At 40.7% G+C, this 17,271-nt stretch overlaps 1 protein-coding gene across 2 annotated transcripts; it reads right to left on the minus strand.

Moving 5' to 3' along the window:
- Nucleotides 1-1,723: 1,723 nt before the first annotated feature.
- GNG4 (G protein subunit gamma 4) lies at nucleotides 1,724-15,403 on the minus strand. Of its 2 annotated transcripts, none has more exons than XM_030946371.1 (3): nucleotides 15,173-15,403; nucleotides 8,810-8,915; nucleotides 1,724-2,501 (listed from the first exon to the last, which is right to left on the minus strand). In XM_030946371.1, the coding sequence occupies exons 2-3, from the start codon at nucleotides 8,903-8,905 to the stop codon at nucleotides 2,373-2,375; spliced, it is 225 nt and encodes a 74-aa protein (XP_030802231.1). In that variant the 5' UTR covers nucleotides 8,906-8,915; nucleotides 15,173-15,403; the 3' UTR covers nucleotides 1,724-2,372. The 2 variants fall into 2 exon arrangements, with proteins under 2 accessions (XP_030802231.1, XP_030802230.1); XM_030946370.1 differs by lacking the exon at nucleotides 15,173-15,403 and adding an exon at nucleotides 14,421-15,145.
- Between the last annotated feature and the right edge of the window lie 1,868 nt (nucleotides 15,404-17,271).

Raw genomic sequence — 17,271 nt, forward strand, 5'->3', positions numbered from 1 at the left:
TTTCAGTCTCAGGATATCAGACACTAACCCTAATTGGAAACAGAAAGCAAGCTGTTTGCAATCCGGCAATAAGCCATGGCAATTTTGTTATTTTAGATGGGAATGTTAATGATGAGCCACAAATGCAAGTTGTTACAAAGCCTTTGAGAATAAAGCTGGATGCCCTATATTCTCCTCCCATGCTGTTCCAGTTAAAACCATACATGCGGAAGGACAAATGAAAATGTTGCCATGGTGATCAGAGCAGTTACCAAATCATGTACGCTGTACGAAGGATTCCCTAAAGAACCTTATTAAGCATTTTGTTGCTCTTTTTAAATAAATATTTTCAGAAAGCCTGTTTTTATTTTGCTGTCAATGAAATAGCTACTCAGTTAGCTAAACCCTATTTCTCTACCCTCAAAATAAAAACACACCATACATTAATAAACAGTTTTGTTAAAAATTAGGAATGGGATTCCTAAGCTGAAAACTTCTAAATAGGAACCAAGGATGAGCCTACCAAAAATAAGACCTGTTCAAGATACTTGAATGATTTTCAGCATAGGTATGTCAAGCCTGCTAAGATACTGTATCCAGCTGCCCAGTTCAAAAACCAAATATTTGAATGAAAGAGAAAGACATCCCAAAAGCCTACTGGTTAAAAGGAATATGGGTATGTAGGGGTTTTTACAATAACATTGCATGTGAGACACGAGGTGAGTTCTGCCAGCAGCAGAAGCAGCATCCAAAGCCCCCTGTCCTGTGTGCCCAGACTAGCAGTGCACACAGTTGGATGAGGCCAATTATCCAAGCCAAACAGCAAAGAAAACAAAACCTGTACAATGCAGACATCTTGTATTTCCACTGCACAAAACAGTACAACAGACATCGATGGAAATTGCTAAAAATAAGCTGGAGAAGGTCCATGCACTTTGGGGGAAATGCACGTGGCTTTGTTCACCAAGCAGCCCTTTTCAGCATCTAAATTCAGCATTTAAGAATACCCCAAGGCCCTCGATTCCTCACCTAGTTTTTTGCCTTGCAGGTATTTAAGATGTTTATGGAATACAAGTTTGTGCAGAGGAATGGAGGAAGCTTGATCTCTTATGGGTGGCTGTTCAGAGTCTCAGCTCAGACTGATGCAGTTCTCCAACAAAACTGTCTCCTGCCTTATGGGGCTGGCTGATACACTGGGACGTATCAGGTACTGCACTGAGACAACTGTCCTAATGCATCAGATTGAAAAAGAACTTTAATTTTTTTTTAATGAGGAGAAGAACCACAACAACAAAAAGTTTCTAAAGTCACAGTTGCTTCCATCAGGTGCCTTGTAGGAGCTTAATTTTACTTCATGGAGAAGGCAGTCTTATTCCACACCTCATTCTTTTCCTCTCACTGCACTTTAAAGTTGAAACCAAAAAACATCCCAGAACCTCCACAAATTACTTGCTGACAACTTAACTAATCTGTGGCCACAAAATGTACAAACATAGTGGCTGTCAACTGCACAGTGGTCTCGCTGCATATCCTGGAGCAACCTTTATTTACCATTACTCTACATCCCCATAAAGCGGGCAAAAGCATGTAGAGGGCTGCTCAGAAAATGTAATACCTTCTCCCTGTGCTGTTCAGGGCAGTTTTATACCTCCCACTAAACCCTCAGAAACACTTACTTCACAGTTCAGTTTACTTTCTAAATAATTTAAGTCATTATCATTCAAAATAAGATACAAGCAACCACATTTTTCTACATTTTTATTGATGCAATCCTGATGTGTAATTATACATCTTCATTCTGCTCAGAGCTACAATGGCACTTTACTAGGATTGTTTTTGTAGTCAAGAAAAAACAGTCTTCAGAAAACATATTTATAGACACCACTTACTGTATAAGAGCAATCACTGTAAACATTGTAAATCACTGGGACTTTTTCCTAAATAGTGCTACTTGAGGAAAAGGTCACACTATTCTCTTTAGATAGAAATTTTTAAAGGCAATTGAATTAAATTCACCTTCCAAAGAAAATAAGAATGTTAAAAATAGCTTCAAGAATTGATATGACTCATTTAGATCCCAGAAAAATCTATTACTGGCAAAGATAACTACAATTTGATACTGTACTTGGTATTTTCACTAAGACCAAAAGAATATTTATGAAGCACTGAAATTAACTTGTACATTGCTCTGAAAGATAAGCATTACCTTGAATTTTTAGTTTTTTAATTTTTTTTTGTTTTTTAATTTTAGGGGGGTTTTTAGCCAAAATTGCACTACCTTCCAAAAATATTGTAGTTATGGGGTAAGTGTTGACATCTGAGGAAAAAAATGCTAAAAGCATGCAACACTGATACCAAGTTTTAGCAGATGACATTTTTAATTGAAAACTGACTCAAAGGATAGTACAAAAGAGTTTCTTCTCCCTAAAAGGATTTTCAGATGCAGGTACAGGAATAATAAGGGGATCTTCTCCAATGTGTGCATCACAATATGCCAATAAATCTGCTGCAGCCTTGGATACCTAATAGAAGAGAAGAGAGAACTACTGTAACACTTAATTCTGAACCAATCTGAATTGCATAAATATTTTTCATAGAACAAATGATAATGGAAGCTATCATAAAACAGGGAGTAGTTTGCTTTATCCTTTAAATATTAGACACATCTCTCAATTTGCTCTTGCCAGGCCTAGTAATCCTTACACATATTTTACCTAACATAGTGACATAGGTGGTATTGATTGATATCATCCATGTCGAGCTGTTCCTCTGCAACAGAAGGAGATCAGGAGCACACAGTCATTAAAACATTTGTATGTTAACCACCCATAAGCAATAAGGATTCTCCTTGAAGTGTCTGTTTCTGTAGAGAAACCTGCTTCAGCTGTTACTCCCATTCATTGGTTTTCCACACACACTCTATCCTCTGCTCCTCTGGTTGCAAAATAAAAAGTCCCTTAAGAACATGACCATGGGATTAAAAAGAAATAATAAATCAGGAACAAAACTTGAACACCATGTGGTCATAGCTCTCATTTAAGTTCAATACTGCTCTTTTCAATGAAGCAAGACTAATGTCTTCTGCTTAGTAAATTACTGTAAGTAGTCCTTTATTCACAGCATTCATTTAAATTTGAGCACTACCTTAATTTTTTAACTTAATATTTTTATACTTCTAAAATAAATACTTCTCAAGTCTCCAAATTCAGAACATGGGTTTATGCTTACTGTAAAGTCTATAAAAATACAAACACATACAAAAATGTAGCAGTGTGTTGAATATTTGCAATGCAAGCTATTTTGCAGTAAATGAAAAATGAAATATTAAACCTTGTAATTTTTGCAGCTTCGTGCCTTAAGAATATTCATGGCAGTAGGCCAATAGTGACTCATTTATTTTTTCAAGAATTTAGAAAGTATATACAAAATTTTTTTGTTCTGATCAGTCAGTAAGATATTCACAGCTATCTGTATCTCTTTGCTTTGGTGAATTATTGGTTTTCAATATTCTGATACTTGAGAAAATGAATTCTGGAGTCTTTACAAAGAAGTCTTTTCTCTGAGCACAGTGACAGCTTGTGCCCCATCAAACACCAGGGTCAGCATGTTTGCACAACTAGAGTGAAGAGAAGAAATAAATCCCATTTCTGGTATTTTTGTAGCAGGTGTGTCCCCAGTGTTTGCTTTAAGCTTCCCCACGCCCTGCTTGCTTTGACATGAACCCAGCCTATAGCAGGCTTCAGATGAGATCTATGAAGTCAACAGGTATTGAAACAGAATTTGCATGAAACTTGAATGAACTTCTGAAGATGGTTACAGACTTTATTACTTCATTTTCTTTATTTTTAATTTCTATATGTCTTTGTAGAATGCTTAAACCTATGGAGAACCTGTGGTTGGCACCCCAGTATAGGCTATCCCCTAATGGAGGAAATAAGAGTGTTAAGGTTATTTAAAATCAGCTTGTCTTTGAATTGGCCTGTAAGACAAAAGGGTGGCAGAGACACTACATATGAACAGAAGACTGCTGGGCACAGGTGAAAAAGAAAACTGAAAAAAGTCGGAAGAGAGATTCACAAGGACCAGTGTTTCTCAAGAAAGAAGCAGGTAAAACAAAAATGTGTTGGAAGTTACAGACCTCAAAGTACAAAGGATTGCAATGATTTTCCTGTAATGATCTTGTTAGTTTCATGCATGGATAAGCAACATCAGCCCAAGTATATTGCTTTTCATTCAATGGAAGAGAAGTACAATTTCAGACCACATTCTTAGGAGGGACAAACCCAATAATATAATTTCCTGTTTCTCTACATATTACTGTGCTTTGATATGATATAACCAAAAAAAAGGATGTTTCACTAGTCAAAGCTCAGCATACATTTTTGTATCTAACTTGTCTGTAATGCTGGTAAGAATGTTGTGAAGCAAAGTAACACATTCACAGAATCATCTGGGTTGGAAAAGACCTTTGAAATTATCAAGTCCAGCCTTTGACCTAATGCCACCTTGTCAACTAGACCATGGCACTTGGTGCCACATCCAGTCACTTCTTAACTCCAGGGATGGGATGGCAACTCCACCACTTCCCTGGGCACCCCACTCCAATGCCCCATCACCCCTTTCTGTGAAAAGAAACCCTATCTTCAATGTCATACTGTTTAAGTCACATTTTAGTTTGCTTTTAAACAAAGCATAGTACAATTTATTTAAAAACCAACCTGCAACAAGAAACTGAGGAACATGATCTTTGTCACAAACTAAACCTGCACTAGACCATATATTTTCATCCCTTAAACAAATAAAAGGTTTCGAGAGGAAAAATCCTCCCACTGGGATTACAGTAGTCATAAAAAAGTGAATTATAACCATTTCTTCACTAAAAGTAGAGTAACTTAGGCCTGCACAGTGGAATAATGACCATTCACAACAGGGAGTTAAATGAGCTGATCACAGTCCAGGAGCAATGAAAACACGAGTTCCTGTGGCTGTGAGCAGCGTTGGCAGAGCCAGACCTGTGGCCCAAAAAAGAGCAAAATACAATATTGCCTCCAGCAAGTTTCCTGCTCAGTGTCATTGTTGTGAAGAGGTGGAAGGCCTGTGCATGAGCATGGCACAAGGCTCCAGCAGGAATGGTGCTTTGGCACAGGCAGCCCCCAGAGGTGCCCCACGGCCGGGGCTGTGCTGTACACACTGATGTGCTGATCATCCCACTGTGCCATGGAAGGAGCGAAATGCAGCCCAATCTATCCTAGCTGTTACTCACCTTTGGGGTTATTTGTAGCTCAATGCTGTTGGACAGCTTAAAAATAGCTTTTCCTAAGAATTAAAATAAATACATGGGATTTGAATATTCAAATGAAGTGAACACATTTATCATGTCAGCTTTCCTACACAACGTGGCTTGGTCTGCAAATTCAAAGTAATTTATACATATTGCAGAAGTGGCTAAAGAAAAAAAAATCAGACTCCAGTTTGATTGATGAATTCTATCAGAAAGTTAACATCTCATTTTTAAAAAATCTTTTAATGTGTATGGATTAAAAGATGGAATATATATGTATCACACTGATCTCACATTTCGTAGAATTACTTTTACTCTCACAAAAACCACATCTGGTTATCAAATTAATAGTAGGGAAAAAAATCCAACAAATCACTCAACCCTGATGCTTTAAATAATTAGTCTCAGGAGGACTGTGAAATTTTACCATTATATTTCAGAATAGCAGAGGTGATAAAAACTGCCAGAGTTAGTACATCCTGTTAGCTGCACTAATAATTATAAGCTTCAGTGACATGGCAAAATGCTGCAATTACAATGTCTTCTGCCTTGTCATGGATTCTGACTAATTACCATGCTTGCTACAACACCCACTCTGCTTATCCTTTACATCTAAAACAAAGACATTCACACACAATTATTGGCATTCTCACTGTTCATCTCCCAACACTATTCAGGACCAGTTAGGAATACTTCCTATCTTCCTTAGGAAAAAGAAAATGGAATGATAACTGATATGCCAAGGGTCTTAAATGTCAGAGCACTGCTTGCAAAGAAAAGATTAAGTAGTGCTTTATTCTGAGGACAACTCTGATAAACACCAATACCAACTTTGCTTTCTCAGTTTTACTGCTAGCATCGTTAGAAGACACATTATTCTACTAGTCACGAGGCCACTGTTCACCTGATTTACTTTGGTGTTTCCTAGCTTGGAATCTGCGTTTCCAGCTTCCTACTTACTTCTCCTTTATAACTCTAGCTGTTCCTTTGCAGGTAAGACAGGTTCAATTATGATCCTTCTGGCATTCCTGTGGTTCACAAAAAAACCCACAGTAATCCTCCTTCCAAGTACTGATCAATACACCAATAACTCCATCGTCCTCTTTCGAGTTGTCCTGCTTCTTTCACACCTCAGCAGCGAGTTGCCTTTGTGGAACCTCAGAACACAGCCCTTCTTTGCTGCTCTGACTGGCTAGAGGACTTAACAGGAGTTCTTAAATTAGTTGAAAAACCCAGAACACAGTGGGGAGTCAGCATCTATCAACATACTTTTAACTACAGCATTTTAATGTGTAGACCCAACTCTTGCTGGTTACAGCAGCTACTGTGCATTGGAAACAAAGTGCCTCTGTAGTAGAAAAATAAACTGGAACTTCTGATTTTCCCGTCAATAACACAGACGTCTCTTCCATGTGATCTTGCCCATCGTGGCAATAACAACTTGGCTATAGCTATTTGAAAAAGAGGGTTTAATTAAATTATTTGGAAAGCTCTGGTATTTTGTTAAATGTCTAACTAGTTTAATCAGATGCAAAACACTAGGAAAAAAAGGAAGTAAGTTCATTTATCTACCTTTACAGTAATGATCTGAGAACTTAAAATCTCCTGTTGAAACCACTGGAAAGTCCCTTGATAAAATTTGACTGTGCTGAAACATACACTTAACTGATTGAAGATTAAAAAGCCAAGCAGATTTTGAAGGAATAAAAAGCCCATCAACCGCTTCTCACAATCCCTCATATGCTTGTTCAGAGAAATTCTAGAAATTAAGGCAATTTGAAAAGTTATGTTTGTTTTATGTTAGTGTCAGAGCCCTCATAATTCTGAAACATGCCAAATTTTCTTTGGTGTGTTTTTGGTCCCAGGCTATTTCAAAAAGTGAAATAATTGCACTTTCAAGCTACCTGGTTTTTAGGTCTGCCACATTTGTAATAACTGTGTTCATTTTAATTAAACTGACTGTAAAAATAACCTGTGTCTTTCTTGCAGCTATGTCTTTCTTGCACATGTAATTAACAATGTTATACACCTAACTAATGGAGCTATTTGCAAAACTGACCTAATGATGTGGGACGTGACAGTTACCACTGCATATACAGAAGCAAGTTTAAGGCAATCTACTAAGAATCAACAATTTCAAATGCCAGTAAACTGGGACAATTTCAAATGCCAAACAACTTTGTTTTTGATCTTTCCAACCCTTTCCTCTGCCACCCACATCCTTCCTTGTCAGTTCTGTTCATGCAGCTGCAACATGACCTGAGCTGGGACTAACCAAGGCAGACCTTCTTCTACTGCAGGAAGCAAACACCTGTCCCTGTGAACAGGTTATGTGATGAATTTGTGACACACTATGAAATAGAGGAACTACTTTTGCAAATTCAGTGGTCTTACAAGACATCATTAAAAACTGCCACAAAACACAGTGACTGAAATGCCTTTTTTCATATGAGCAAGATTGACCACTCATGTGAATTGCACTAACATTTCTGAATTATAAACATTACTTCTCCAGCTGGTGAGTCTGTGATCTGAGACTATTTTAAAAACCATAACTGTATACTACTGTCCCCACGCTGACTACATGCAGACTTTCAGCACACAGGATGGATGGACAAACAGACTGAGTTAAGACTACGTGAAGATTTCAATGTACAACATTTTTAAATTGTCCTACTGAATTAATAATGTCAGTTAGTTTGTAACAACTCAGTTACGATTGTTTGTAGAGAAATGGGTAATTTCAATGCATTACTTTTTAAAGATGGAAAGACTAAAAACTTCTTCCTTGTAGAGACTGGATTTTTTTATCAAAATAATTATTCCCTATTTTCAGAAGAAGAGAGCAAAATAAATGAGTATTGCTTTCTTGAAAAGTTCTATGGTATTTTTAGCTTCAGGTCCTTGATATTTCACAAAGTTTTAGCCTAGTGGAAAGCAGAATGACACACAAGAATAATCCACAGGATTTTTTGGTTAAAAAACCTGAAATGCTCTGTTTAATAGCGCCTTTAATGATAATATTTAATCCATAAGAGGCACGATGGAACCAAATCTTCACATACAACATGTTATCAAGTGTGAAGAGTCATAAGTGCACACTGCAATTGTACACTTTTTTGTGCAATGGTGTCTGCACTAAAACAAAACAAAGCAAAGCAATTCAGCTTGTCTCATCATTATCCAAAAATTTTGCAATATCTTAAAGACTTATTCTAGATCTTAAAGAGAAAAACCAAGAAACCATAGCTGCACTTCTATTCAGCTACAGGTGACAAAGAAGAGCACCTGTGCACCCACCAGCTGATTTTAAGCATTTCACAAAATACCACTTTTGACAAACATGACAGACACTCACACAGAAGCAGACTTGAAGCCAGGCTTTGGAAATCTCTACACTAGAACCCACCAGTCAGTATGTAACTCAGTCACAGCACTGAATATTGTTTTATTGCTCAACACAGATTCTTGATTTCTGCATTATTAAGGGCATGCTGTTCCACAGACTAGTCAGTGAATTCAAAATATCAACAATAAGTCTAAGTTTACCTTTATTCTATCCATGTATGCTTCCATTTTTAATTGCTCCACAGCTTTCCTGGCTTGAGAAATACTGGTTGTACTGTTTGACACTAGTTCCTTCATTTTGTTTGTCCTGGAAGAGATGAAGTTGAGACCATTTAAAGAACAGGTAGCAAATGCAGCAATCACTGAGAGGACAATTATCTGAACTCTAACCAGCCCTTGCCCACCACATCAACGCTGCCAGGCTGTTGGTCATGAATACAAAGCAGACATCATTTATTTCTCTTCTCTTGGCTCCATGGTACTTAATTGCATTACATATTTGCATCCTTGATCATCAGCATTCTGCCTGAATCCTGCAAATGACACACAAACACAGAGCACGTGACCATGACTTCAGTGTGAAAATGGTTGCCCTGGTTCACATTGCCAACGCAGAACAGCTGTTCACAAACAGACTTTGCAGGCATTGCAGTTTGGCTCCACGCCCCAGTTACACCTAGAAACATCAAAACAAGCTCAGAAATGTGTGCAGTGGAAATTAATGCCACACCACTCTCACCAAGCATCAGAGAGAAATTCTAAGATAGAGAATGAGTCAGAATTCTATCGATAAAAGAAGTTTAGAAATGAAGTAACAGATTAAGAAGAAATAATGTAGAGGTTTCCAACCTTTTGCTTAGACACCCCAGCAAAGTCTAAAGCTGACTAAACCCAGTACAGTACAGGATGCTTTATTTTTGAGAGACCTGCAGCTCTTGGGAAGGGACATCTAGGTAAGGTATGGCAGCCTTTGGTTCTGTGGCATTGCTCCTCCCTGAGGGATTAAATCAGCTCAATATCCAGCAGTCCTCAGCACTGTTACCAAATGAGTTGAGACATCCACATTCAGACCCTGACTTACAATATCTGTGCTGGACGTGGTCTGCAGGTTAGACCCCTGTGTGCTGACACCTCTATGGAGCGCTGGCCCAGCACAAGGAACAGTCACTGTTTGAAGTCACTGGAGGTTTGGACGAAGGCCACATGGAACCATGATGGGATACAGATGACCTAGACAGGTCCCAGACTAGCTGTATACCTAGTAAGACTGGATGCTGAAGTTTCAATCAGGCAACATTCCCCTGTGGTCCTTAGCACAAGGGCCATCTGCGGCCAGATTAGTCTGGCACCAAGCCTCAGAAACCAACACAAAGTTCAGCAAAATGCAAAGGACACAGAGTGTGAGAGGCAGATGGGACACAGGAGAAAAACACACACACAAGAAGGCATTTTGCACTGCTGCCAAAGCACTTTCAGGCTCAGGCCCTTCAAAATGAATACTTCCAGCCTATTTCTGGATAAGAAGCAAACACCTAGAACCACACAAATGTCCCTTCTTGAACCTTGATAGCTTACCTGATCCAGTCCTGATACAAACAGGAAATAAAGTAGGGCGCTGGAAATGCTCTTATGAAAAAACCTGTATGTACAGTGAACGCCCCTGTCAGACTCAAGGGAAGTACACAATCCATAGTACAGAAAGAATGGAAGAATATTTTTTTAACTGCTTTGATTTCGCAAAACACAAATGCTCAGAGACAAGGCAAAGACAGTTGTTTCTTCTCACAGCCTGGTATGAAACAAACTGTGCTGTAAAAGAGATGGTGCAATACAAATGCCATGGTGAGCCATGCTCAACACTAATTTGAAGAAACAATAGAATCTTTTTCTTTCAGGTCTAGTATAAGTCAAGGCAGGGAAATGCTACTTTAAAATATATTAAAACAAAACAAACAAAACAAGAGCTTTAGCATATGCCAAGACAAAGAACAGGTTTTCTGCATATACGTGTGTCACTTGAATGGAGCACAAGTTTCCCTCTTGTGTGCTCTGATGAAATAAAATCGTGTCAGAACACAGCAGGTTCTTTGTCTTCATCTTTGTTTACAATTTTTTAACTCATATTCCTTACAAGGCACAGGACTGAATACATGTGGAGCAACTGGCTTTGCATCAAATGCCATGTACTGTATGAAAATCCACAACCAAGCCACAGCCTCCAATCCATTCTGAGATGTGTTTTGACTTGCAATGGAAAGTCAAACAGCAGAAAGGGTACAAGACATTCACAAAAGGAGAAGGCTCTGAATTACAGCTCATCTCTGGAGTTTTTGTTTGACTCAATTCCCTCAGTTTTAAGTATCAACCTATCCATAAAAATTAGAATATACACATTTAGCTTTGTTTACAAAATTATACCCTCACAAGAGTGAATAATTTAAATTTTATCATCTCCACATCTACCTTACTAGTGATTACAAAGTCAAAAATGTCAAAGCTAAATCAAGTCAGAGGCCTTTCTACATTTGCCACAAACATTTAAATTAAACTGAATTAAGCAACTGCAACTCCCTGAACAGTCCAGAGAATTCCAGATCTCCCACACTTTTCTGGCAATTCACTCACTCATACTGTAAAAGTTATAAACATTAGAATAAGACAATTTGAACTGTCACTAGCTACAACAATGTTGGCAAGAAGTGTTCATAGTACTTCCAGCCAGTGTTTAAGCATTAACAGAATAAGGATTGAGTTAAGTCCATAGTAGAATTTTGAAAAGGCTATTAGGCATAAAAATGCTTCTAAAAATTCAAACCATGTTTCTAAAGCAATGCCACAAAGATAATATATCCTTACCTATATTCTGAAACACCAAATAGGAAAAGTAAAAAAAAAAATCTTGACTAGTAAAGCATTTCACAGTATCAAAAACCAACCAGAATATGAGGCTTCATAAAAAAAAGAACTTTAAATAAAAAGAAAAGTCTGGCACTAGGCATTTCAGACACGGGAGAAAATTTCCACTTATCCTCAGTAAGAGGTTTGTTTATACTCTGAAGCACAAACATTTGTTCTGTTCCAAATCCTGCTCCAACCCTGGCCTTTACATGCATTTAAATATTTAACTACTATATTTCTGGAAGTGTTTAGCATCCATTTAAGTATTTAATTTTCTACAGACAGGTATGGTTCCATAACTTTGCGAGACTGACTTCTCCTCACATACCGAGCTACATATACCTCTACCTTCTCTCACTCTCTGCAAACACTGTACATATCTGTGCATCCTTTAAGGCCCTATTAGATATGGTGTGATGTTGACAATGAGAATTGTACCCACTTTCAAACCAGGCTGTGATAAAGATCCTTGTTGCAGACAAAACTTTGTATGACACTTGATTCTGTTCTCCTTAGGACCTATGATAATAACCTTAAGCTTAATACTCTTTAATGAAATAAAATTGTTACTTAGAAATACAGCTCTGGAGAGAACAGAAATTTTAATTACAAGAGAATCTAGTACACACCCATCCCCTGCAATGAGGAAGCCTCTCCTTCAAACACCCTCTCAAAGAATGTGCTTCATCTGAGGCTGCAGCCTGACAATTGGATCTGATCCTCTCTCTTAAGAAGATTCCTCTTAAACTGTCCAAGTATTCTCTAGGCCTTCAGTCCCACAGGAAGGCACATTTATCTTTAAGTTGTACCTGGGTGAGCAGTCTACAGGATCATGGAATGGTTTATGTTGGAAGGCACCTTTAAACATCACCTGGTTCAAGGCAATGCAATGTTCCTGCAATGAGCAGGAGCATCTTCTACTGTAACAAGTTGCTCTGGGCCCTATCCAAGCTGACCCGGAATGTTTCCAGGGATGGGGTGTCCACCATTTCTCTGGGTAACCTGTTACAGTGTTTCACCACACTTATGGTAAACTTTTTTCCTTATATCTGGTCTGAATCAACCCTCTTTTACTTTAAAACCATTACCCTTCATCCTTTCACAACCGACCCTGCTAAAAATTCTGTCCCAGTTTTTCTTTTAAGTCTCTTTTTATTACTGAAAGGCTGCAGTAAGGTCTCCCTGGAGCCTTTGCTTCCCTAGGATGAACAATTCCAACTCTCAGATATTCCTCATACGAGAGGTGCTCCAGCCCCTTGATATCCTGGGGTCCCTCTCCTGGACTGGCTCCAACAGGTCAATGTCCTTGCCATGCTGGGCACCCCAGAGCTGGATGCAGTGTGAGTAGAGGGGCAGAATCACCTCCCTTGCCTGCTGACCACATCGCTTTTGATGTTTAAAAGGAGCAACTTTTCCCCATCATTTGAATTACCTAAAACCCCTGGAGCCAGAAATTCTCTGCTGGGTTTGCTGCTGCTCATTCCTGGTTGTTTTTAGGTTGGATCAATGCAGGCACACACAGGCCCTGATAATCACTGTAGTTACAGTAACTGTGCTAAGGAGCAGCCTTCATGCAGCCTACATGTCACTGCTGCAGCCAGCAGACCTGGATTGTACAGGAGCTCATTTATCCAGAGTATTTTTGTGCAGCACACGAGTTCATTGACCTGGTCTCTATTGATTCCTTTCTTTTAGGGGAACACTGGCTGGGCTAACGAAGAGCAGTGACAGCAGCTACACAGCCTTTTTTAGCCAAACAGTTTCTGCTGACTGGCACCCCACACCAGACAGCCCTTTCCTAAAGCATCACTCCTGAGACCTGCACAGCGACAGCCTCCCAGCCAGCTGCATTTTCTGGTGTTTTGTTTTGTTTACCTTACCTCATCCTTTTTCTGGGTGCACGTAACTCATGTGTGCTGAAGTTCTTCATTTCCCAGGCTCCTAAAAATGCTTGTGAAGAGCAGCTATTCCTTTTTTGTTTTACAATGAATGATTGTACCTAACAGCACTTCAAAGGCAAATTTATCTTATTATAATGCATAAAGCTGCATAAAGATTTGCAGGTATAGCTTGATGCTGCACTGGGGTAAGGAGTGCAACCTTTGCTTACTAAACATTACAAATACTTGCTAGTAAAATACAGAAAAAAGTCTAAAAACTTGAGTAACACAGAAGCAAAATTGACTTTTCAACCTCAAGGATGGATTTCTACAAGAAACAGGGATGAAAAGCTGCATTTCCCCCCACTCCAGCTCCAAGTACAATCTTACAATGCCATACCATAAAAGTGACCTCTGGAACTCAAGGTAAAAAGCCCTAAGCCAAATTGCTGCCTTAATCTAAAGTCATGGACCTGAAATTATTAGATTAGAAAACCTGGGGTTGGCAACTCCAAAGAACACACAAGCTCTGTACTTTGTGGACCACACAGGCCAATAGGAAAGTTAACTCAATCAATCATTCAACTAAGTCCCAGTGACATTAGCGGGAATCATCCCTGGATAATGACCTGCAAATCACATCCTAAATTGAGGAAAGATCGCCACATTTAATTATCCACTTGCAGGAACATAAACAGCAAATTTAACAGCCTCACGTCTGTCCGATGCCAAACTAGTATACCCAAGAAATTAAAAGAAAAAAAAAAGAAAAAGAAATTAAAAGAAACCCAACTTCCCCTGCTATCTCAGTTCTTACTCTAAGACTTACAGCAACTGATGTAGCTCTGTTAAAAGAGAGGCAGGGTAAGGAATCCTTTTCTTTCTATATCTCACGGCTGCACAAAGAAATACAAGAAAATTACTGCAGCTTTTCACTCCATCTTCTAAGGAGAAGCTTAGTAGTATAAGTAGAAATTATTAGATTAAAAGCAAGAACTATTATTCACAATAAGGAAAGAATGCAATTTTCATACCATAAATGTGCTGACTTTGAAAATAACTTCTCCTCATGTAACTGCAAATCAGCGAAACTCCTGCAGCTTAGTTCTTGTCTAACATATCCAGTACTATATCCAGTCCAATTGTCAAGTTCCAAAAATTCTTGCCATCATACCCAAATTTTTACTCAAAATAATAATCTTGCTTTTTAACATTAAAAAAAAACAAAAACCAAAGGAAACAATGGCTGAACTAATGTGATATTTCCCAAGGACAATATTTTTGTGCAATATTATTTATCATCAGCATACAGGTTATGTGAACATATAGCCCAGCAAACCATCAGAGATTTCGTAAGTCTGAGGCAGAAAGATTTTTCCTGGCTACTGTTTTACCTCTTTAGCTAATTTTGAAAGATAGCTGTGAGCTTTCAAAGAAATACATAGGGAATTTTGATTATTCCTCTTAAACCCCGCTTAAAAGGCATTTGAACAGAATTGTAACCTACAATGCAGGGAGAGCTTCTCCTGCAGGGTAGAAGCGTTTTTTAAGTTGTTATTCCGAGTTTTCTGTCTGACTGCACTGCCCTAATGGCTCCGCTGTGCAGCAGCTCCCAGCAGCACACAGCAGTGGTTACCGCCGGCAGCAGCCGGGCAGCGGGAGCTGCTCCTCCGTCAGGGCGAGCCAGCCAGCAGGAAAAGCGGCCACTTCGTTCAGCCTTCGCTCCAGGCAGAGAGGGGAGAAGGAGCAGCCGGCAGAGACCCCCTCCCCGCCGCCCGCGGGATACCTGGCTCGGGGCGGGCTCTCGGAGAAGGATGCTCCCGCCGGTGCCGCCGACAACGGAGCCCAAAGCCCGGCGCCGACTCCTGCGGATAACCGGGAAACTCCGGCTCGCCGCCGGCCCTCGCTCACCCGCAGCAGCCCACAGGAACACCGGGATGCCGGGCGGAGCGGCCAAGGGATTCCCAGGACACCAGCGTCGACAAGAAAACCCCGCGCGGCAAGCCCAGCCCACCCTGCGCCCCTCCCGGCACCTTCTCCCGCCCGGGCCCCCGGGCACTCCCTCTCTCCCTCCCTCCCTCCCTCGCCGTGCGGGCGTGGAGGCCGCGGGCAGCCCGGCCGGGGCACATGGCGCGGTGGGGCGGGGCGGCCGCGGCCCCCGGTGCCGCCGCCCTCACGCTCCGCCTGCCCCCGTCCCTCCCGGCTCCGGCTGCAGCCGCCTCCCGCCCCGGCTCCAGCCGGCGCTAGGGATCGAGCGGTCATCCAGGTATTGTCAAACAGAATCACGGACCACAGAAACAAAATCAACTGGGTTGGAAAAGACCTCTGAGATCATCGAGTCCAACCTTTGATCGAACACCACACTCTCAACTAGACCGTGGCGATCAGTGCCATATCCAGTCTTACCCTAAACAAATTCAGGAACAGTGACTCCAGCACGTCCCTGAGCAATCCATTCCAGAGTTTAATCACCATTTACGTGAAGAAATTCCTCCTGCTGTTGAAACTGAACCTCCCCTGGTATGGCTTGAGGCCATTCCCTCTCATCCTGTCACTTGTAACCTGGAAGAAGGGACCAGCTCCCACCTGGCTACAGCCTCCTTTCTGGTGTAGAGAACGCTAAAGTCTCCCAAGTTTCCTTTTCTCCAGGCTAAACATCCCCAGCCCCTGCAGCCACTCTTCACAGGACCTGAGTTCCTTCCACCAAGTTAATTTCCCTTCTCTGGACATGCTCCAGCACCTCAGCATCCTTCCTGAACAGAGGGGCCCAAAACTGAACACAGAATACTCAAGGTGCAGCCTCACCAGTGCTGTGCACAGTACGGTCACTGCCCTGCTCCTGCTGGCCACACTTGCTGATCCAGGCCAGGACGCCATGGGCCTTCTCAGCCACCTGGGCACAGCTGGCTCATGTTCAGCTGGGTGCTGACCAGCACCTCCACATCCTTTTCCGCTGGGCCACTTCCCAGCCACTCTGCCCCCAACCCGTAGCGCTGTACCTCAAACAGTGAAGCCCAAATGGCACTGGGGTTTGGGGTGAGAGCCCACAGTGCCTGTCCTGCCCTCACACCAAAAACCAGAAGGATGATGTAAGAGCTGGCCATGAGGAATGGAACTGCTGTGGGAAAGGGGCTTGTCAGGGCTAGTATGTCAGAACAATACAATCCAGCTTCATAGATCAATTTTTATATGCTTCTCCCTATAAAAGCTGTATGGTTCAGCAGCATTTAAAAGTGCCAGTTAACATCTTCAACTGAAAATTTTGTCAGCTGCAATAACCCATTGGCAGGATCACTAGTCTCATCAATTTTTTCCCCAGTAAGATGGCCATTCCCTCTGGAGGGGTGCATGTTTTCTCCTACCTGCCCTCAGCACATTTTCTCATTCCATCATAATGGAGCAGAATTCCCAAGTAACATTAGTTTTCTATACGGAAGAGAACAAGGAAGAGTCCTATTTCTAAATGTGCTTTGGAGCAAAGGCAGCCTCCTCTGAGATGGAGTCAATGGCGCTTGGCAGAAGGAGATGCAACAGGAAGAAGGTAAACATCACTATATATAATTAGGTAAGTTCACAAGCTTCCCATAACCAGAGTTCCAGAAACTGATGGAGACTTCACTGGCCTATGCTGCTGCTCTTTCATTCATGTTCAACCACATCATCATTTACAAAAGGCCCCATTCCACACACAAAGGATTTACATGCTCATGCTGTTAGACAAAGATTACATTAGATAGTTCTAATCATGAGGCCATTGTCATCAGAATATTTTTACCACTGGATTCTAACAATTTTATGACTTAAGCTGAAATATAAAGGTAGGAAAGGGCTGTTTTAAAAACATATTTTAATCACATATTACACAGATATTTCTTTTAAATCTGC

This window comes from Camarhynchus parvulus, chromosome 3 (assembly GCF_901933205.1).
Source record: "Camarhynchus parvulus chromosome 3, STF_HiC, whole genome shotgun sequence".
In the NCBI taxonomy this organism is placed as follows: domain Eukaryota; kingdom Metazoa; phylum Chordata; class Aves; order Passeriformes; family Thraupidae; genus Camarhynchus; species Camarhynchus parvulus.